The sequence below is a fragment of the Leptonychotes weddellii genome, chromosome X, assembly GCF_054177405.1.
Source record: "Leptonychotes weddellii isolate Sample4059 chromosome X, ASM5417740v2, whole genome shotgun sequence".
NCBI lineage: Eukaryota > Metazoa > Chordata > Mammalia > Carnivora > Phocidae > Leptonychotes > Leptonychotes weddellii.
Genome location: NC_138385.1, coordinates 44,472,007 through 44,495,724, shown reverse-complemented (window position 1 = coordinate 44,495,724; position 23,718 = coordinate 44,472,007). Strand labels below are relative to the sequence as shown.

At 36.1% G+C, this 23,718-nt stretch overlaps 1 protein-coding gene across 1 annotated transcript in view; it reads left to right on the top strand.

Moving 5' to 3' along the window:
- Positions 1 to 22,883, top strand: part of FAM133A (family with sequence similarity 133 member A) — a 35,233-nt gene extending 12,350 nt beyond the window's left edge. The window contains exon 3 of the mRNA XM_031026132.2: positions 19,970 to 22,883. Coding sequence (XP_030881992.1) covers positions 20,070 to 20,804 — 735 coding nt within the window. The 5' untranslated portion in view covers positions 19,970 to 20,069 and the 3' untranslated portion in view covers positions 20,805 to 22,883. The remainder of the gene's footprint in view (positions 1 to 19,969) is intronic.
- Positions 22,884 to 23,718: the final 835 nt, after the last annotated feature.

Below are 23,718 nucleotides of genomic sequence, written 5' to 3'. Positions count from 1 at the left end.
CTCTCTCGCTGTGTCTCTCTCTGTCAAATAAATAAATAAAATCTTTAAAAAAAAAAAAGAATGATATAGTGTCCTTCTTTTTCTCTAACTACAGTCTTAATTTAAAATCTAACTTGTCTGATATAAGAATTGCTACCCCAGCATTCTTTTGAGGTCCTCTGGCATGGAAGATGGATCTCCATCCCTTCACTTTCAGTCTGGATGTATCTTTAGGTTCAAAATGAGTCTCTTGTAGACAGCGTATGGATGGGTCCTGTCTTTTTATCCAATCTGCAACCCTGTGCCATTTTATGGGAGCATTTATGCTGTTCACATTGAGAGTGATTATTGAAAGATATGAATTTATTGTCATCATATTGCCTGTGAAGACTTTGTTTTTATAGTTTGTCCCTGTAAATTTCTGTTGTATATCACTCTTGGGGTCTTTCTCCTTTTATAGAGCTCCCCTTAATATTTCTTGCAGGGCCAGCTTAGTCGTCACATATTCTTTTAGTTTCTGCCAGTCTTGGAAGCTCTGCATCTCTCCATCCATTCTAAATGACAGTCTTGCTGGATAAAGTATTCTTGGCTGCATGTTCTTCACATTTAGTACACTGAATATGTCTTGCCAGCCCTTTCTGGCTTGCCAGGTCTCTGTGGATAGGTCTGATGTTATTCTGATATTACTCCCTCTGTATGTAAGGAATCTCTTCCCCCTAACTGCCCTTAAGATGGTTTCCTTTGTTCTAAGATTTGCACGTTTTACTATTTCATGCCGGGGTGTTGGTCTGTTTTCCTTGATCTTGGGAGGGGTCCTGTCTGCCTCTAGGTCGCGAATGCTTGTTTCATTCCCCAGATTAGGGAAGTTCTCAGCTATGAGTTGCTCAAATATATCTTCTAGTCCTCTCTCTCTCTCCACCCCCTCTGGGATTCCAATAATTTTGACATTGGAATGTTTCATGGGGTCACTTATTTCTCTGATTCTATTTTCATGGATTCTGAGTTGTTTTTCTCTGGCCTCCTATATTTGCTATCTTTAAATTACCCTGTGTTACTTAAAGCATTGTTCACTGCTGGGCACAATTTAATTGATTTTTGTTAGGTTTCTCTTAATTGGTTAAATCAATAACATCATAACCAGTTCCAGGCCTCTGGTCAGAACTGTGTGTGCAAATCACAGCAAACATTGAGGAAGTAGGAGATGACAGCTTTATGAGTATAACTGATTTGGGGTGGAGCTAAGTTAACTGACATGGGGTGAGGCTAAGGAAAGACAAAATGTCCACCCACTTCACTGTGCCATATGCTCCAAGGTGAAGAACAGAAAATAAAATCCTTTGAGGAGGCCTTTCCTGTTCAGGACCAGATGCAAATAAGTAAGTGGTTTTGCTAATGAGTAGCCCAGGGGATATTTTCTCTCTACCAGATCTCTCCCTTAGTCACCCCAAAGAAAACAACCTATGCAAAAGTAGTGTGCTTCCTGTGGAAGTGCAACTTTAAGCCCCTATCTTTCTCTAAGATCCAGATGATTCCTGCTTCTAAACTCCTGTTACATAGAAATTTTTGAGCTTTCTCTGGAAATGAGGAACTATTTAATTGAGGATGTGCAGTGGGAAGAGGATTTAGGAGATGGAGGGAGGGGAAAGTAAGTTTAGGTAATCAGTGAAGAGTGATACATGCTAGGATTATAACAAGGAAGCAGCACAACTAGGGTTGGAATCCATTAGGCTCCAAAGTCAATATACATTTTTATTAGAATTTTCTAGTATTAGTATGCATTAGAATCACCTGAGGGCTATGTTAAAAATGTAAGTTCATGACCCCTGGATTTCTGAAGTCCAGAAATCTATATTTTTAACAAGTATCCTAGGTGGCTATGATACAAACAATCAGTGCACATACTCTGAGAAACATTTTGTCATAGCAATGGTTCTTGGAGTTTTTTGTTTCAGGATTGCTTTACTTCATTACATATTACTGAGGACCCCAAAGAGCATTTGTTTAAGTGGTAAATAGTATCTGATAAATAATAGCTATTGATCCTTAAGGTATTAAAAGTAAAAACTGAGAATACCCAACATTTACATCAACATAGATGGGACTGGAGAAGATTATGCTAAGTGAAATAAGTCAAGCAGAGAAAGTCCATTATCATATGGTTTCACTTATTTGTGGAACATGAGGAATAGCATGGAGGACATTAGGAGAAGGAAGGGAAAAATGAGGGGGGGGGATTGGAGGGAGAGATGAACCATGAGAGACTCTGGACTCTCAGAGACAAACAGGGTTTTAGAGCGGAGGGGGTAGGGGGGATTGGTTAGCCCAGTGATGGGTATTAAGGAGGGCACGTACTGCATGGAGCACTGGGTGTTATACAAAAACAATGGATCGTGGATCACCACATCAAAAACTAATGATGTATTGTATGGTGACTATCATAACATAATAAAATTTTAAAAAATGTTTAAAATGTTTATTAACTCATTTGAAAATACCAGTTAATAAGGCCATTGCATTTTAACCTGATAACATTTTATGAGAAGTAATTATATCTTCCAAATTAAAAATATTTAGTGAACAGGATGTATTATTTTACAGTTTTAAATCTCTTTAATGCTGGCTTAATAATTCTCATATATATTTCTACATTTAATCTGTTGTGATATGATGTTTTGGTTGAAGTATATGAAGAAAATAAGGCCTCATATAAATAACATAGTTGGAAAAATGAGAACCTTGCAGACCCCCTGGGAGTATCTTGGAGAACCCCATGGGTCCTGGTATCCCATTTTGAGTTATAGTCTTAGAGTCATATCTGTTTGTTGCTATCAGAAAGGTTTATATTAGTCAGTTCATTTTGGTCATAAATATTTAGAGATATCAAGGAAGGTAAAAAGTTAATTTATTCCATAGATTGTTTTAGATTATTAAATTATTTCATAAAATTTACTCTAATACTTCTTTTATTAATTTACTCTGTAAATTTGACAGCACTATAGAAATATAAAATTAGGAGTCCAGATGTTGGAACAGAATTTGTTTCAGGAAATTGGGTTTCAGAACAATGATTCCATTGAGGGTAGAGGAATTTCAGCAATGGGGAAGAATACATTCAATGACCGATTGTAGGTAGGAAAAGTGTGATAACAGGGATCAATTTGTAGTTACTTACAGTAGTTATTTACAATTGATTAAATAATTATAATGGTGAGAAAGTGCTAATCATAACCTTTTAAGGAGGATTATTACTTTGCCTGAATAAAAGAACCTTTTGTTCTGGTCAGCATACCTTTTTATTACATTTTTTTGTTACTTTAAGTTTTAGTTCGGTAACCTAAACCTTACCACCAGTTTAGTGCAAAAACTTTAACAAATATTATTTTATATTTATTTTTGGTCAATGTGAAAGAACCTGAAAAGGAAACTGGAAAGGAGAAGCTAAAAATGTGAGAGGAAAACCAAGTAGTACAGTATGGAAAAGGAGGGTAATCTTACAGTGGAGAAATAAGACAAACACTACCTCAGGTGATCAACACATCTATCCTTGGTAGGATGTGATAAGAATGGTTCCTTACCTGTGTTCTTTCTTCCAAGAATTTAAACCTAATTCCAACCATGAGAAAAACATCAGAGAAGCCCAAATTGAAGAGGATTCTAATAAATGTCTGATCAGTACTCCTCAAAAACAGTCAAGGTCATCAAAACCAAGGAAATTCTGAGAAACTTCCATAATCATGAGGAGCCTGGGAGACCTGGTGACTAAATGTAATGTGGTACCCTGGATGGATTCCTGGGATAAAAAAAATGGCATTAGCTAAAAACTAAGGGAATTAGAATAAATAATGGACTTTAGTTGATATGACTATGTCAGTATTGGCTCATCAGTTGTGGCAAGTGTTTCATATTAAATAACAGAAACTGGGTACAGAGGATACAAGAATTGCAACTTTTCTGTAAATCAAAAAATATTCTAAAATTAAAAAATGTTTTAATAAAGCATTTCACTCAAAATGGATTAAAGACCTAAATGTAAGACCTGAAAATATAAAACTCCTAAAGAAAAACATGAGCAGTAATCTCTTGGACATTGGCCTTAGGAATATTTCTCTGAATGTCTCCTCAGGCAAGGGAAACAAAAGCAAAAATAAACTATTGGGACTATATCAAAATAAAAAGGATTTTTCGAAGTGAAGAAAACCATCATCAAAATGAAAAGTCAACCTACAAAATGGGAGGATATATTTGCAAATGATATATCCAATGAGCGGTTTATCTGCAAAATATCTAAAGACTTTATACAACTCAACTCACACACACAAAAACAAAAACAAATAATCTGATTTAAAAATGGGCAGAGGACCTGAATAGACATATTTTCCAAAGAAGACATACAGATGGCCAAATGACACATGAAAAGATGCACAACATCACTAATCATCAGGGAAATGCAAATCAAAGCCACAATAAGATATCACTTCCTGCAAGTCAGAATGGCTACTATTAAAAAAATAATAATAAATAGCAAGTGTTGGCAAGGATGTGGAGAAAAAGGAACCCTTGTGCACTGTGCACTGTTGGTGAGAATGTAAATTACTGCAGCCACTATGGAAAACAGTATGGAGGTTCCACAAAATATTAAAAATAAAAAAGCCATGTGTTCCTGTAATTCCACTGTTGGGTATTTCACCCAGAGAAGAAAACAAAAACACTAATTTGAAAAGATATATGCACCCCTGTTTATTGTAGCATTATTTACAAAAGCCAACATATGTAAGCAACATAAGTGTCCACTGATAGACTAATGGATAAAAAAGCTGTGTGTGTGTGTATATATAATGAAATATTAGCCATAAAAAAGAATGAAATCGTGTCATTTGTGACAACATAGATGGACTTAGAGGCTATTATGTTAACTGAAATAAGTCAGACAGAGAAAGACAAATACTGTATGATTTCACTTACATGTGGAATCTAAAAAACAAATCAAATGAGCAAAAAAACCAAACAGACTCATAAATACAGAGAACAAACTGATGGTTGCCAGAAGAGAGAGTGTAGGGGGATGGGCAAAAGGGGGATTAAGAGGTACAGACTTCCAACTGTAAAATAAATTAGTCATGGAGATGAAAAGTACAGCATAGGGAAATAGTCAATAATATTGTAATAAATTTGTATAATGACAAATAGTATCTACACTTATCATGGTGAGCACTGTATAATGTATAGAATTGTCAAATCACTATGTTATGTACCTGAAACTAATATAATATTGTATGTCAACTATACTTCAATAAAAAATTCCTTTCCTATCCAGAATTCATAATATATATAATTACATTATGGTATGTTAAATTACATTGAAATTTTTTAATAAAAATAGTAAAAAGCATTTTACTTCATTAGAATAAAAGCTAAACAATAATGATGATTTGTTTTTCTGAATACAAAATACAAAATGTTACTATATTACAATAAATAAGAGGGTGAAATACTCGTTTCTTTAAACAGCTAAAATTTATACTTAGAAATTCTACTGGGGCGCCTGGGTGGCTCAGTTGGTTAAGCGACTGCCTTCGGCTCAAGTCATGATCCTGGAGTCCCGGGATCAAGTCCCGCATCGGGCTCCCTGCTCTGCAGGGAGCCTGCTTCTCCCTCTGACCCTCCCCCCTCTCATGTGCTCTCTGTCTCTCTCATTCTCTCTGTCTCAGATAAATAAATAAAATCTTTAAAAAAAAAAAAAGAAAAGAAATTCTACTGTTGGTGAGGTTGCAGAGAAAGGGGAACCCTCCTACACTGTTGGTAGGAATGCAAGCTGGTGCAGCCACTCTGGAAAACAGTATGAGGTTCCTCAAAAAGTTGAAAATAGAGCTACCCTACAACCCAGCAATTGCACTACTGGGTATTTACCCCAAAGATACAAATGTAGTGATCCAAAGGGGCACATGCACCCCAATGTTTATAGCAGCAATGTCCACAATAGTCAAACTATGGAACGAGCCTAGATGTCCCTCAACAGATGAACAGATAAAGAAGATGTGGTATATATACAATGGAATATTATGCAGCCATCAAAAAAATGAAATCTTGCCATTTGCAACAACATGGAAGGAACTAGAGGGTATTTATTGTGCCAAGCGAAATAAGTTAATCAGAGAAAGACAAGTATCATATGATCTCACTGATATGAGGAATTTGAGAAGCAAGACAGATGATCATAGGGGAAGGGAGGGAAAAATGAAACAAGATGAAACCAGAGAGGGAGACAAACCATAAGAGACTCTTAATCTCAGGAAACAAACTGAGAGTTGCTGGAGTGGAGGGGTGTGGGAGGGATGGGGTGGCTGGGTGATGGACATTGGGGAGAGTATGTACTATGGTGAGCACTGTGAATTGTGTAAGAGTGATGAATCACAAACCTGTACCCCTGAAACAAATAATACATTATATGTTAATAAAAAAATTTAAAAAAAAGAAATTCTACCCTCTCAAAAACATTCCCTTCTATTTTATCTCTTGCATCTGCAATATTTTGATGCTGCTGTAAGCTTTTTGGTATCATTCTTAACATGGTAGAGACTGATCTTTTATTATTTGGCAGTTCTATAAAGGAAAGAAAGATGAAGCATTATTTCAAATTCTGCACCTTTTCTTTAGAATAGCAACTGTTCCATGACACGACTATGCTAGAGGGAATTCACATGAGGAGAATGGTTTCAACACAGTATATAGTTTTCTATCAGGTTGTTCCCAGTTAAACTAAGGGCAGTAATTTCTCTCTCAAAGTAGTCATGTTAACAATTAAAATAGAATGCACTCATGCTTGAGTTTTATTGAGAAGAACGGATATCATGTCACGTACACTTGATAGAGTTAGATATTTTCAAGAAATTGTGAAGCAACATTAAATTTCTTCATTAACTCTCTCTGACTCCTATTTGGCCTATGGATTAGATTGTTCTGTGGCTGTTCTCTATCTCATTCTGTGTGGAATGGCAAAACATACTGTGATAATTTAAGGTATTGTTAGCATATATGTGTAGACAATTATTTTATAATTTAGTAAATTCATTACTATCTTAAATCCTTTCAGTAACTTTATAAGAGGCATTTATTTCAGTAGCATGTTATTTCAATTTAGTTTAACTAGTGTGAACAAAGAACAGTAAGCTGCTTTTTTTTAAAGATTTTATTTATTTATTAGAGAGTGAGAGAGGAGAGACAGTGAGAGAGTACAAGTGGGGAGGAGAGGGAGAAGCGGGCTCCCTGCAGAGCAAGGAGCCTGATGCGGGGCTCGATCCTAGGACCCCAGGATCATGACCTGAACCGGAGGCAGACGCTTAACTGACTGAGCCACCCAGGTGCCCCACAGTAAGCTTATTTTTATAGGAACCTCATCCAAATGTCCAGACCTTTGCAGAAGAGTTGGGTGCTTCAGATTAAGTCTCAGAGTGATTACCAACTAATTTGAAAAGGTTTTTCAACTAAAGTGCATGTGTCTGTAAGAATTTGTCCACAGTTAGACATATCACTGAAAGTTCAATGAAATTATTTTTAAAATAGAGTAAGTCTCTAAAGCAACTAGCTTTGGCGATATTTACAATATAAATTTCATTATGAAACATTAAAATATGCCTTTAATTAACTAAAATTCATAGACTTTTACCAGAACATGTTCATTGAAAAATAGTACAGATACAATCACTTTCAAGAAGGAGAAAATTATATGATGACTGATTTTCAAGAGTGTAATAATGTCAATATTTTGCATTGTATTTGGCTTTTTCTTTTCACCTCAAGACCTTAACATCTGTTATTCCTTCTGCTTGGAACATTCAGTCAACTTTGGCTTTTTTATTACTCGCATCCTGTTCAACTCCTTCATCTGGCTAGCTCTGATTTACCCATCAGGTCTCAGATTATGTTAGGGTCTGAGAACTGACCTTCCATTCTGAATTAGGTCCCTCATTATAGCTTTCACTAGCATCCTGTACTTTTCCTTCATCATTCTAATCATGGTTATAATTACATACTCATTTTGTTAATATTTGTGTAATGGCTACTACTTTACTAGACCGTAGTCTCCACGGCATATAACATAAGTGTGTGGTACATAATAGAAGATCAAAAGGGAATTGTTTGTTTATGTTGCAAAATAATTTCTTGATGTGGTTATTTTTTATTTCATTATTTTTATTTTTTATTTTTTTATTTCAAGTTTTTATTTAAATTCTAGATAGTTAACATATATAGTGAAATTGGATTCAGGTGTAGAATTTAGTGATTCATCCCTTACATTTAACATCCACTGTTCATCACAAGTACCCCTTAATACCCATCACCCATTTAACCTATCCCCCACCCACCTTCCTCCACCAAACCTCAGTTTGTTCTGTATAGTTGAGTCTCTTATGGTTTGCTTCCCTCTTTTTTTTCCCTTCCCTATGTTTATCTGTTTGTTTCATAAATTCCACATATGAGTGAAATCATACGGTATTTAATGTGGAATACCATATTGCACAAATTGCAAAAAAAAATTGCAAATGGCAAAATTTCATTTTTTGATGGCTAATATTCCATTGTATGTGTGTACACACACACACACACACACACACACACACACACCTCACAACTCCTTTATCCATTTCTCAGTTGATGGACTTTTGGGCTCTTTCCATAATTTGGCTATTGTTGATAATGGCTGCTATAAACATCCAGATGCATGTGCTCCTTCTAATCAGCATGTTTGTATCCTTTGGGTAAATACCTAGTAGTGCAATTGCTGGATTGTAGGGTAGTTCTATTTTTAACTTTTTGAGGAACCTTCATACTGTTTTCCAGAGTGGCTGCACTAGTTTACATTCCCACCAACAGGTAGGAGGATTCCCTTTTCTCTGCATCCTTGCCAACATCTGTGGTTTCCTGAGTTGTTAATTTTAGCCATTCTGGTAGGTGTGAAGTGATAACTCATTGTAGTTTTGATTTGTACTTCCCTGATGATCAGTGATGTTGAGCATCTTTTCTTGTGTCTGTTAGCCATCTGGATGTCTTTGGAAAAATGTCTACTCATGTCTTCTGCCCATTTCCTAACTGGATTATTAGTTTTTTGAGTATTGGGTTTGATAAGTTCTTTATAGATTTTGGATACTAACCCTTTATCAGTTATGTCATTTGCAAATCTCTTCTCGCGTTCTGAAGGTTGCCTTTTAGTTTTGTTGTTTGTTATCTTTGCTGTGCAGAAGCTTTTTATCTTGATGAAGTCTAAGTAGTTCATTTTTGCTTTTGTTTCCCTTGTCTCTGGAGATGTAACTAGTAAGAAGTTGCTATGGCTGATGTCAAAAATGTTGCTGCCTGCATTCTCCTCTAGGATTTTGATGATTTCCTGCCTCATATTTAGGTCTTAAATCCATTTTGAATTTATTTTTGTGTATGGTGTAAGAAAGTGGTTCAGTTTCATTCTTTTTCATGTTGCTGTCTAGTTTTCCCAACACCTTTGTTGAAGAGACTTTTTCCCATTGGATATTCTTTCCTGCTTTGTCGAAGATTAGTTTACCATATAGTTGTGGATCCATTTCTGGGTTCTCTATTCTGTTCCATTGATCTATGTGTCTGTTTTTATGCCAGTACCATACTGTCATGATGACTGCAGCTTTGTAATATAGCTTGAAATCCGGATTCGTGATGCCTCCAGCTTTGCTTTTCTTTTTTAAAATTGATTTGGCTATTTGGAGCCTGTTGTGGTTCCATACAAATTTTTAGGATTGTTTGTTTTAGCTCTATGAAAAATGCTGGTGGTATTTTGATAGGGATTGCCTTAAATGTGTAGATTGCTTTGGGTAGTATAGTCATTTTAATAATGTGTGTTCTTCTAATCCATGAGCATGGAATATTTTTCCATTTCTTTGTGTCCTTTTCAATTTCTTTCATAAGTGTTCTATAGTTTTCAGAGTACAGATCTTTTACCTCCTTGGTTAGGTTTATGCTTAGTGATCTTATGGGTTTTGGTGCAATTGGAAATTGGATCGATTTCTTGAGTTCTATTTCTGCTGCTTCACTATTGGTGTATAGAAATGCAACAGATTTCTGTACATTAATTTTGTATCCTGTGACTTTGCTGAATTGGTATATGAGTTCTAGCAATTTTTTGGAGGAATCTTTCAGATTTTCTACATAGAGTATCATGTCATCTATAAATAGTGAATGTTCGACTTCTCCCTTACTGATTTGGATGCATTTTATTTCTTTTTGTTGTCTGATTGCTGAGACTATGACTTCCAGTACTGTGTTAAATAACACTGGTGAGAATGGACATCCCTGTATTGTTCCTGACCATAGAGGAAAAGCTCTGTTTTACCTCATTGAGGATTATATTTGTTGTAGGTCTTTCTTTATGGCCTTTATGATGTTGAGGTATGTTCCCTCTGTCCCTACTTTGTTGAGGGCTTTTATCAAAATGGATGCTCTGTTTTGTCAGATGTTTTCTCTGCAACTATTGAGAGTATCACATGGTTCTTATCCTTTCTTATATTAATGTGGTGTATCATGTCAATTGATTTGTGAATATTGAATCAACCCTGCAGCCCAGGAGTAAATCCCACTTGATCATGGTGAATAATTTTTTTAATGTACTGTTGAATTCGATTTGCTAGTATCTCGTTGAAGCTTCTTGCACCCATGTTCATCAGGGATATTGGCCTGTAATTCTCCTTTTTAGTGGGGTCTTTGTCTGGTTTTGGGATCAAGGTAATGCTGGCCTCATAGAATGAGTTTGGAAGTTTTCCTTCCATTTCTATTTTTTGGAACAGTTTCAGAAGAATAGGTGTTAATTCTTCTTTAAATGTTTGGTAGAATTCCCCTGGAAAGCCATTTGGCCCTGGACTTTTATTTATTGGGAGATTTTTGATTACCGATTCACATTTTTGTTGGTCGTGGTTCTTTTAAAATTTTGTAATTCTTCGTCTTTCAGTTTTGGTAGTTTATATGTTTCTAAGAATTTATCCATTTCTTCCACATTGCCCAATTTGTTGACATATAATTTTTTATAATATTATCTTACAACTGTTTGTTTTTCTGTGGTTTTGGTTGTGATCTCTCTTCTTTTGTTCATGATTTTATTTATTTGTGTCCTTTCTCTTTTCTTTTTGATAAGTCTGGCTAGTGATTTATCAATTTTTTTAATTCTTTCAAAGAACCAGCTCTAGTTTCATTGATCTGTTCTACCAGGGTTGTTCTGTTTCTATATTATTTATTTCTACTCTATTATTTCCCTTATTCTGCTTGCTTTAGGCTTAATTTGTTCTTCCTTTTCTGGCTCCTTTAGATGTGTAAGATTAAGTTGTACATTTGAGACTTTTCTTGATACTTGAGGTAGGCCTGTATTGCAATATACTTCCCTCTGAGGACCACTGTTGCTGCATCCCAAAGGTTTTGGACTGTTGTCTTTTCATTTTTGTTTGCTTCCCTATATTTTTTTATTTATTCTTTAATTTCCTGGTTAACCCATTCATTCTTTAGTAGGATGTTCTGTAACCTCCATGTATTTGTGGTCTTTCCAAATTTTTTCATGTTGAATTTAAGTTTCATAGTGTTGTGGTCCAAAAATATGCATGGTATGTTCTCAATCTTTTTGTACTTGTTTAGGCCTGATTTGTGACCCAGCATGTGATCTATTCTATAGAATGTTCCATGTGATGTGCAGTCCAAAAGAATGTATATTCTGCTTCTTTAGGATAAGATGTTCTGAATATGTCCATTAAGTCCCTCTGGTCCAGTTTGTTATTCAAAGCCATTGTTTCTTTGTTGATTTTCTGCTTAGATGATCTGTCCATTTCTATAAAAGTCCCCTACTATTATTGTATTGTTATCGGTTAGTTTCTTCATGTTTGTCATTAATGATTTATATATTTAGGTGCTCCCAAGTTGTGGGCATAAATATTTACAATTATTGGATCTTCTTGTCAGATAGACACCTTTATTTTGATATAGTGCCCTTCACCATGTCTTGTTACAGTCTTTGTTTTAAAATCAACTTTGATGTAAAGATAGCTACTCCAGCTTTCTGTTGATCTCCATTAGCATGATAAATGGTCTCTATTCCCTCACTTTCTATCAGCAGGTGGCTGTTGGTCTGAACTGAATCGCTTGTAGGTAGAAGATGGATGGGTCTTGTTTTTTGTTTTTGTTTTTGTTTTGTTTTGTTGCTGTTGGTGTTTTATCCATACTAATGCCCTATGTCATTTGTTTGGAACATTTAATCCATTTACATTCAGAGTGATGATTGATAGATATGAGTTTAATGCCGTTGTATTACCTGTAAAGTCATTGTTTCTGGAGATTTTCTCTCTTCCTTTCAAGTCTTTGTTGCTTTTGGCCTTTCTTTTGTACTCAAAGAGTTCCCTTTAATATTTCTTGCAGGGCTGGTTTAATGTCACAACCTCCTTTAGTTTTTGTTTGTCTGGGAAACTCTCTCTCTTTCTTTTCTGAATCACAGTCTTGCAGGAGAAAATATTCTTGGCTGTATATTTTTCCCAATCAACACATTGAATATATCATGCCACTCTCTTCTGGCCTACACAGTTTCTGTACACAGATCTGCTGCTAAATTTATTTTTCTTTTCTTGTAGAGTAGGGATTTCTTTTCCCTTGTGCTTTTGGGATTCTTTTCTGATCTCTATATCTTACAAATTTTATTATGATATATCTTGGTGTTGGCCTACTTTTGTTGATTTTGATGGGAGATCTCCTTCCCCATATTAGGGACATTTTCAGCTATATTTGCTCAAATAAACCTTGTGCCCCTTTTTCCCTTTCTTCTTTTTCTGGGACTCCTATGATACAAATATTACTATGTTTCATGTAGTTGCTGAGTCCCCTAAGTCTACATTCATGATCCAATATTTTTCTTTCCCTCTTTTTTCATCTTCATTTTTTCCATAATTTTATCTTCTATCTGACTTGTTCATTTCTCTGCTTCTATCCTTGTGGTCATTACATCCAGTCTGTTTTGCATCTCAGTTATAGTATTTTTTTGTTTCAGCCTGACTAATTTTTACATCTTTTATCTCTGTGGTAATGTACTCCCTGGTATTTTTTATGCTTTTCTCAAGCCTAGCTAGTATCCTCATGATTGTTGTTTTAAATTCTGGTTCAGACATATTATTTATTTCTGTTTTGATTAGATCCCTGGCCATAACCTCTTGTTTTTTCTTCTGGGATGAATTCCTCCATCTTGGCATTTTGTGTAAGTCTGTCTTCCGTGTGTTAGGAAAGCCTGATATTTGTACTGTTCCTGAGAGTAATGCTGTATTAAGAAGGGGTCATATACTGTCCAGGGCCTGAAGCTTCAGGAAGTGTTTCTGGTGTATGTGGTGTACACTCTGCTCTTATGTTTTGGCTACTGTCTCCGTCATGTCTGTCCTCTGCAGAGTTTCTCCTTGCCTGCAGTTTAGAGTGTTTGAACCTTATCCACCATGTGGCAAGTTTTAACTAGGTGTGTTTTGGTCTGCTTGTTGAAAGAGGCTAGATCATATTTCCCCTAAAGCTGAACTTTTGCAGCATTCTATGATCTTGATGGGTGCGGCGTCTTGTGCTGTTCTTCTGGGGGAGGGGCCTGCTGCTACTCCGACTCTTAGGCACACTTGCCCTAGTGAAAAAGCACCTGCAGAATGCAGGGAGGTGGAGCTTGATGTAAGCGGCTCAAGTCTCCACTATGGGCACTATGCTGCTCACTGAAGTCCTTCGTGCTGATGGGCAGGGGTAAAAATGATAGCAGCCACGTCTCTCATCCCCAGACAGGGGAGTTCATGCCTGCCACTGTTCGGGAAGCCCTTGCAGAAGAGTGAAAAAATCACCCCTCATGTGTCCCAAATATCCCTCAGATCCCTGTCTTCTCCTTATTTGTGTCCAAGCCATCTGCTCACAGAGCGCCTCAGTGCTCCTATATTTTATGTGAGGCATGCTAGCTTTGTTTCAAAACTCCAAACTTTAGGGACCTGGCGTCTCACAGACCAGTGGTGATCCTCTGGGGGAGGGTCTTGCTGCATTGTGGCTGTTGTTGATTTGTCCCAAAAGGGCAGTTGCACGAACACGTAGGGCCTTGGAGTTTATGATAAAGTGCAGGAAAGAGCTGGTGTCTAGATTAGCTGCCCTCAGCAGCTGCCTCTGCTCCTATGCTAATGAATGGGGCAGCTCAGTGGTGCCCATCAGCTCTCTTGTCCCCAGAGAGGCAGTGCCACCTCCAGGAAGAGAAACTCTCTCTCCCAGTGCATCCCAGGGGATCCTCAGACCATGTTCTCCATTCCTAGGCCTCTGCCCTCCTCCACTGGAGCACGTCTACATCTGCCAGGCTCCACCCTGGCAATTGCACGGACTTTTAAAACTTCAGACTTTGAGCTCTGCTGCTTGTAAAAACTTGTGATTATCAGCCCCTCTCGTTTTCCCCATCAGTGGTTTTGGGGAAGTGTTTTTCTTGTGCTGTGCCTTGTATCCACCCCCCTTCTCTCTCTCCTTTCTCCCTGATCAGGACTCCCTCCCCTCTAAGGCACCAGCAATTCTTTTCTCCCCCAGATCCCATCTCCATACCACCTACCTTCCACAGTGTGGCCTTTTTCCTCCCTCTAGTTGTGCATTTTGTTCTCTTACCTCAGATCAATTCCCTGGTGGTTCAGAATGATTTGATATTTATCTAGCTGTGTTCCAGGGATGAAGCAAGCATAAAGTCCTCCTACTACTCTGCCATTTTAACTCCTATCCAGATCAAAAGGGAATTATTTTGACAATGAATGAACACTGAATTATTATAATACTCAAATTATCAGCAGGACTGTCAAAATTTGTATCTAATCTCTATACAAAATTAACATACTTCATATAAATAGGGATATAGAGAATCAAGTTTCTCTTCTGGAATAGAAAAAAAGAATTTTAAATTCTAAAGCAAAGATTATTTGAGCAAGAGAACTTTGGTGGTGTTACTTTTTCTTTTTTCTCAGTGTGCTTAATCTTCTGAGAAAAGACCACACACATTCTGCAGTTTTGAAGGCCTCCCACACTTACCTGGTGTCAGCATCCTCTCAGGAATTTTAGTTATTGGTCTCAAAACTTACCTTGACCTGCCTTAATTTTAGTAGATGACCTTGGCACCTACCACTGAGTGAAAATGAAGGCCATTATGTGAGAAATACTTCATCTTTTTCCCTTTCATTTCTCCCTCCACAAAAAAAAAAAAGCCCTGCACCTATACCATCTCTTTATTCTTTGCATCTGTTCTTGCAAGAAGAGGCATTTTCTACCTGTGACTTTGAGTCCTCTCTGCTTTCTCTACAGTTTTGCCACATTAGTTATTCCCTCTCTTTTCTATCTCCTTTTTTATTTTCTTAAAACTCTCTCATTATACACCATTCTTTTTTTTAAGATTTTATTTATTTATTTGACAGAGAGAGACACAGCAAGAGAGGGAACACAAGCAGGGGGAGTGGGAGAGGGAGAAGCAGGCTTACCGCTGAGCAGGGAGCCAGATGAGGGGCTCGATCCCAGGACCCTCAGCCACCCAGGTACCCCTATAACTCCATTGGTCTTGTCACCCTGTGAATCTGTTCAAGTTTCTTCAGTGACAAAAACAAATACAAAAAAAAAATCATTTTCTTTAATTCTGCATCCTTCATGATAGTTACCATCTTATCTCTTTATTTTTTTTCTCAAATGTATCTTTATACCCTATATCTTTACCTTCTCAACTCCCATTTAGTCTTTAAAGTCTTTAACCTGTGGTCTTCTGGCTTCTGCCCTCACTGTTTAATTGAAATTGTACTAGCAAAGGTTACTAATGATTTCTTCATAGCTAAATTTAATGGATATTTTCAGATTTTATCTTACTTGATCCATCTACTGTATTTAATATTGTCCATGATATCTTTTCTTCTCTGGATTTTTAAAGGTAAAGATGACACCTGCTCATTGTAGAAAATGTAAACATTATAGAAAAACATACAAAAGGAAATTATGCCTCCCCAGTATGCAGAGATAACTGATATTTACATTTGACGAACTGTTCACTCAACAATATGTTGTGGATATTGTATTCCATTGTATATATACACTATAATTCACATAAGCTGTTTTATATTTTTTAAATTTTTAATGATTTTATTTATTTATTTATTTATTTATTTATTTATTTATTTATGTATTTATGTATTTAGAGAGTGTGTGTGAGCAGAGAGAGGGGCAGAGGAAGAGGGAGAGAGAATCTCAAGCAAACTACACGTTTAGCACAGCCTGACGTAGGGCTCAATCCCTTGACCCTGAGATTATGACCTGAGCCAAAATCAAGAGCCAGACACTTAAATGACTGAGCTCAAGTCTTTCTTCATCTGAAATCTCCCCAAGGTAATTTAATTTTTCTCTCATGTATTTAGCCTTCACTCAGTGACTGCCAATCCTACATCTCTAATTCAGGTCACATTCCAGCATGCCAACACCCATACATCTGATTTTCTACATGCAGCTCCATTCAGATGTCTCATAGGCACCTCAAACTTTATGAATCCAATATTGAATGTAGACCTTTCCTTAAAGTCTGCCATTTCCTATATTACCCAGTCATTGGCATTGCCTTATATCTATGCTCACAAGCCAGAATCTTGTCCTTTCTCGCTCTCACCCTTTGTATACAATTAGTCATTAATTTTAGTGTAATCATCTCAACATTTCTCAGGTATCTTCCCCTCTCTATTCAAAATGCTGCTGATTTTATTTTAGACCCTTTCATTTCTTGTCTGAATGAACACTTAAGTGATCTCATTGCCTTCATTCTTACTTGCATCCAATCCAACTTCCATGCTATAAAAAATTGTTTTGTAAACACTCAAACATGGTCATATCATTCTCCTGTTTAAAATAGTCATTATCTCCCAATTAACTTCACTTTAAATGCGGTAAACTATCACCAAGGGTCGCTGTAACATCTGTGACATTGAGCTTATGATGAGTAGGTATGTTTGGTTGATTTAAAGGGTCAGAGTCAGGATGGAGATTGACAGGAAAATCTATGATATATCTGATCATCTTTTGCTTCTCTTTAAAGGACTTTGTTGGCTTCCTAACAACTATATATTTTAGAGGGGTTCTGTGATCAGGCTATTTCCTGTCTATGAATCCTCACTTCTAGCCACTGCTTTCTTGAAATTTAGGCTGCATCAACACTAAACACATGGTGCTCTTTCATATCCCTGTGTTTTTGTGTTTTGTGTTTTTTTTCACATTTTGTTTTCTCTGCCTGGAATGTCCTTCATGTCTTAATTTCCAGGATAAACTTTTATTCTTTAAAATCCTGTACAGACATCACCAATTCTAGGAAGTTTCTCTAAATACCCCTTTCTCCCGGAGCCATACACCCATCTATCCATTCATTTGTTTATTACTGAACCAATATTTATTGAGTACTTAATGTGAGCCACATGGCATGTTAGATACTAGAAACACCATGGTGAATAAGAAAGATTAAACATACCCTTTACTCTTCTTGGCCTTATATTTAGTGGTGGACACACACACACACACACACATCCAAATAACCAGACAAATAAAATAATCACCAGTTTGCTAAATGTTGTGCATAAAAGATGCAAAGATCTGTGATACAAAATAATTTGTATGAGGGGCAGATGCAAATGCAGCATGCTTTAATATAAAGTTGATGCATATGAAGTTGCTGGTATTTGTTTCTGTCCCATCTAATTGGCAGTTTTATGTAGTTCAACCTAATAATTTCCTTACAGAGGAATTGACATTTAAACTGAGCCCTGGGCACCTGGGTGGCTCAATTGGTTAAGCATCCAACTTTTTTTTTAAAGCATTCTCCCTATTTATTTATTTATTTATTTTTATTATGTTCAGTTAGCCAACATATAGTACATCATTAGTTTTTGATGTAGTGTTCAACAATTCATCAGTTGCGTATACCACCCAATACTCATCACATCCCGTGCCCTCCTCAATGCACATCACCCAGTTGCCCCATCCCCCCAACCACCTCCCCTCTAACAACCTTCAGTTTGTTTCCTGGAGTCCAGAGTCTCTCAGGGTTTGTCTCCCTCTCTGATTTCTTCCCATTCAGTTTTCCTTCCCTTCTACTGTGGTCCTCTGTGCTATTCCTTATGTTCCACGTATGAGTGAAACCATATGATAATTATCTTTCTCTGCTTGACTTATTTCACTTAGCATAATACCATCCAGTTCCATCCATGTCAATGCAAATGGTAGGTATTCATCCTTTCTGATGGCTGAGTAATATTCCATTGTATATATGAACCACATCTTCTTTATCCATTCATCTGTTGAAGGACATCTCGGCTCCTCCCACAGTTTGGCTATTGTGGACATTGCTGCTATAAACATTGGGGTGCATGTGCCCCTTCTTTTCACTACATCTGTATCTTTGGGGTAAATACCCAGTAGTGCAATTGTTGGGTCATGCAGGCTGGTGCTGCCACTCTGGAAAGCATCCAACTCTTGATTTCAGCTCAGGTTGTGATCTCAGTCATGAGATCAAGCCCCACATTGGACTCTGCTCTGGGCATGGAGCCTGCTTAAGATTCTCTTTCTCCCTCTGGCCCTCCCCCCTCTCTAAAAATAAATAAAATAAAATGAATACATACATACATACAAATAAATAAGCTGAGACCTGAAGAATGTAGTAGCATGGGTCATGATGGCTAAGCTTGGAGCTTATCATGCCCCAGAAACCAAGAGAAGATAAGAAAAGATAGAATTGAGAAAAGGGGTGATGAAAGTGAGAGAGAGGGGTGCCTGGGTGTCTCAGTCAGTTAAGTGTCTGCCTTCGGCTCAGGTCATGATCCCAGGGTCCTGGGATTGAGACCCACCATCAGGCTCTCTGCACAGCGGGGTGTCTGCTTCTCCCTCTTCTTCTGCCTACTGCTCTAGCTTCTGCTCTGCCTACTTGTGCTCTCTCTCTGTCAAATAAATAATAAAATCTTAAAAAAAGAAAAAAAAGTAAGAGAAGCAGGGCAGATCATATAGTACCTTTATAGGAGTCTGGATTTGATTCTCATTAAAATATAAAGCCACTGTAGTATTTTAAGACCTGCTGGTTGTAGTGTGGGGCTGGAATGGAAGAGAATAAGGGTAGAAATAAGGGTATCAATTAAGAGGTTGATGTAAAGAGGCAATATAGTGTTATGTCAGGTGTTCAGGGTTTGGAGTCAGGTTGCCTTGGTTTAAATCCTAGTTTGGACATTTATTAGCTATTACTTTATGCAAGTTACTCAAATTCTCTAAGACTCAGTTTATTCATCTGTGAAATAGGGATAATAATAGAATCATCCTCATAGAATTAGTCTAGAGATTGAATGAGATAATCTGTTACAAAACACTAAGCAGTCCCGGGCAGATAACACTTAATTGATACTAGAGATTAATAGTCCAAGTGAGAGATGATAGTGCCTGTACTAAATTGGTGACAATATATCTGGAAAAAGTGAATGGATATGAGACCTATTGTCAAGGCTTAAACAGCAGAATATAGTAATGGATTAGATGTGAGACTTGAAGGAGAGGATTTTTCAGGTATGCCTCCTAGGTTTCTGTCTGAGTGGAGTGGATTGTGCTGCCCTCTCTTAAGTTGGAGGAGATCTGCCTCATATAGAATTTAGCTATAGAAATTTCTCTTTTTATACTAAATAAGTCCAAATGAAAAAAGGAAAACAGTATCATATAATATAAAAGGAAATATTTATTTAAAAAATCAGGTAAGTCAGAATTGTACATAAGTTATATAAAATACTTTATTTTAGATCCATACCACAATATCTTGAGTATGCAAAAGTCTTAAATGTGTATATTCTTTATTCCCAAGGTCTAAGATTTTGAAAATTTCTACTGTACTATATGATAGATAGTGAACAGTTAAGCTCATGTGTTTATTTTGTCTTATATTAAAGGCATTTTGTAACCATTCCTTTTGCTTCTCTAACAGAATGGAGCCTGCTTGATATACCAGCAGGTGAAGCACCAAAGGAGGGTTTATCTTTATTCTTCTTAGCATTGAGAGTCTGCTCTTGGAACCATCAGGCACCATGGGGAAGCGGGATAATCGAGTGGCCTATATGAATCCTATAGCAATGGCCAGATGGAGGGGCTCAACTCAATCTACAGGCCCAACAATACAAGATTATCTGAATCGACCAAGGCCCACCTGGGAAGAAGTGAAGAAACAATTAGAAAATAAAAAGAAAGGCTCCAAGGCATTAGCTGAATTTGAAGAAAAAATGAATGAGAATTGGAAAAAAGAATTAGAAAAAAGTAGAGAGAAATTATTGAGTGGAAATGAGAGCTCTTCTAAAAAAAAAGAAAAAAAGAAAAAGAAAAAGAAGAAATCTTGTCAGTCTTCATCTTCTTCTTCATCAAGCTCTGATTCTTCAAGCAGTTCAGATTCTGAGGATGAGGAAAAGAAACAAGGAAAAAAGAGAAAGAAAAAGAAGAACCATTCATACAAATCATCAGAAAGCTCTACATATGAATCTGAATCAGAGAGCAAGGAATCTGTGAAAAAGAAAAAGAAGTCAACGGATGAAACAGAGAAAGAAAAGTATATTAGAAGTCTCAGCAAAAAAAGAAAGAAGACTTATCCTGAAGATAAACCCTCATCATCAGAGTACTCATCAGAATCAGATTATGAAGAGGAAGTGCAAACAAAAAAGAAGAGAAGACATGAAGAGCGAGAAAAAGCAAAGAAGAAGAAGAAGAAACAGCACAAGAAACATAGTAAGAAGAAGAAAAAGAAGTCAGGTTCAAGTCACAAGTCAGGATAACAAGAAAAAAATTAAGATTTTCCTATTTAAAAAAGCAAGGATTTAAGGAAATTTCAACTGTGAATGTTAGGGCATATTTACCAAAATGCATGAATTTCCTTGTGTTTGTAGAATATTCCTGGACTGAGTGCCAGTCATATGCCACTGTGCCAGAAAGGGCCATAATCATTGCCTGCAGCATAAATATATAATTTTGTTTGTATGTTTTCCCTTCCAGGGTTAATTCTTCTGAGAGCTAAAACCCTGTTGTTCATACTAGTGGTTAAAACATTTGGATTTTGAATTAAAATGTTTTAGATAATAATTTTGACCCCCCAAATGTATCTAATTTAAAAGTATCTAATTTGGATATATCTTTAAAATATAATCAGAAATATCTAGACAACTATAGTTGACATTTTTGAAGCATGGACTTAATGATGTCTCAGAATCCTTACTTTTGAAAATTATTTAACTTCTTAATAAATTTTAGTTTACATGGGGAAAGGGCTTGTGGGGGAAAAAAGAGTTTGCTATCACTTTGGCTAGCTGAATAGTGTGCCTTTGATCTTTACACATCCTATTTTTGCCAGTGCAGCGGCCATTCTTTTCTTATTTAGTGAAATTCTGGGATGTTGTATGCTGCTTCAAGTGAACAAGAAGACAGAAAGTATAAGCCCCCAGTTCTGTGAAATTTACCTCCACTTTAGCAGTACTGAATAATGTTTAGCATTAGAGTGTTACATTATTTGAATTAACTTTGATACCCTTTGGAGGGGAATCATTTTAAATAAACCCTGGTATTTTTTGATTAATAAAGATTCTGAAATATTTTGCATATTTTATACTATTAATTTTTGATTATCCAGGGATATTCTATACAAGCAGTAATCCTTTTTATATGATTTATGCTTAGGATACAAGTTTGTAATTTCTTAATCTTACTATATTTCGTTACTAGGTTTAATTGCACACTTGACAAAATATTTAGCATGTAAAAAGAAGGTTTTTAAAAAAATATTTAATGCCTTCATATTGAAGCTTGTTTACTCTAAGCAAGTTAAGTGCCAGACCTCTAGTATGCTATGTGTCTTGTTACATAAAACTACTGCCAAAATCTTAGTAAGTATGCTGTTTAAAAGTTCAGTGTGTTAAGCATTAGTATTGAATTAAAATAGGAATTCAGTTTAGGACATAATGATATCATTGATCTTTCTGTGTCATATTTTACTAAGATTTGGTGACTTGTGTTTGTTTACCATTAATGCTGGAATGAGTTGAGAATTATTTTTATTTTACATATTGATATATCAGAGTAACACGAATCATCAATTGATGTCTCAAAAAAGAACCATCTGTTACAGAGGATGTGCTAATTGTAATGTCATATTTACAAAGTATTTTGGCATGATGAGAGAATCAATAGCTATTTTTTAATAACTGATTTCATATCAGTTCCCTTGAATCACAGGTAAAGTTATTATAAAGATAGAAAACATCAAGCAAATAAATACTGACTCCCCAAATTTTTGCAGTTGAAATACCAGAATCTCTCAGAAAGGCTCTTGGAACATTATAAATGTGATGTCATGTTAGATCACCTTAAAGCTTCATAACTTTAGTTGTTTGCTAAAAAACAAACAGACAAAAAAAAACCCCAAAACAAAAAACTATATATGCTGATAAAATATATATTTAAGGGATATTTTATAACCACATAGAGTTTTCCAAAATTGTTTTTCATTAAAATATGAGAAAAGCTTATATTATTTGTAGAATATGGCAAAAACATTAACAGCTTACCAAATATCTGTGTGCTCCCATTCACTTCCTAGCCCCTTGTAGATAGGCAATGCCATTTGACTACTTCTAGCAGAGGGATTGCAAAAATTGTAAACAGAAATGAGGTGTCATTTCAATACTGGAGCAGAAAAATGTCCTGCATGACCTTCCAGCTCTCTCAATGTACTCCAATTGGTGTACCTACAAGATAGAGGCAGCCTGTATCTCTAAGTTACTGTTTATAAGGGACCTGCCCTGGAGAGCTGATGGACTTGCAGGGAACCTTTTGGGAGTAAGAAATAAACTGTTATATGTTAAGCCACTGAGATTTTGGGTCTTTTTTATTACCACAGCATCACCTAACCTAATTTAATAGCATTCTAGAATGTCTATTTTGTTATTTACATCAAATAATTTACGTATCTTCTATCACATCTTTCTTTAGATTGTTTCAGAGGTGATCGTTTATGCCATAGTAGAAGGAAATGTTATTTTGTTTGCATTGGTTTTTATGTAATGACTGAGGAAGAGGGTGGTCTAGAATAACATTTTATGCTTATCAGCAGTGCTGACTGTCTGGAAAGTAAAACTATTTCATTATTTCTCTGATTATAGCCAAAATAATATTCCAGTAAAGGGTTCAGGAAGGAACTTTTAAAAGCACTCTTGGGAACTTGATAAGGAAGAGGAATGATTTTTTTTAGATAAGTATAGATGGTATGGTAAAGTGATATGGAAATATGTAGAGGACAATAGATTAAATAGATTTAGGTGAACATGTAATACGTAGCCTCCAGATTGAAAACAAAATAATTTATCCCTTATGTGAAAAGCATTGAAGTTGTTATTAGTGGCTTGCTTATATGATTCATAAAAAAGTTAAAAATAGAACTACCCAATGATCCAGCAATCGCTCTACTACATATTTACCCAAAGGATACAAAAATACTAATTCAAAGGAACATATGCACTCAAATGTTTATAGCAGCATTATCTGTAGTAACTAAATTATGGAAATAGCCCAAGTGTCCATCAATTGATGAATGGATAAAGAAGATGTGGTGTGTGTGTGTGTATACATATTATATATAATTATTCCATTATATTCCATATATATGTGTGTATATATATATATATCAAAATTACCCTCCAA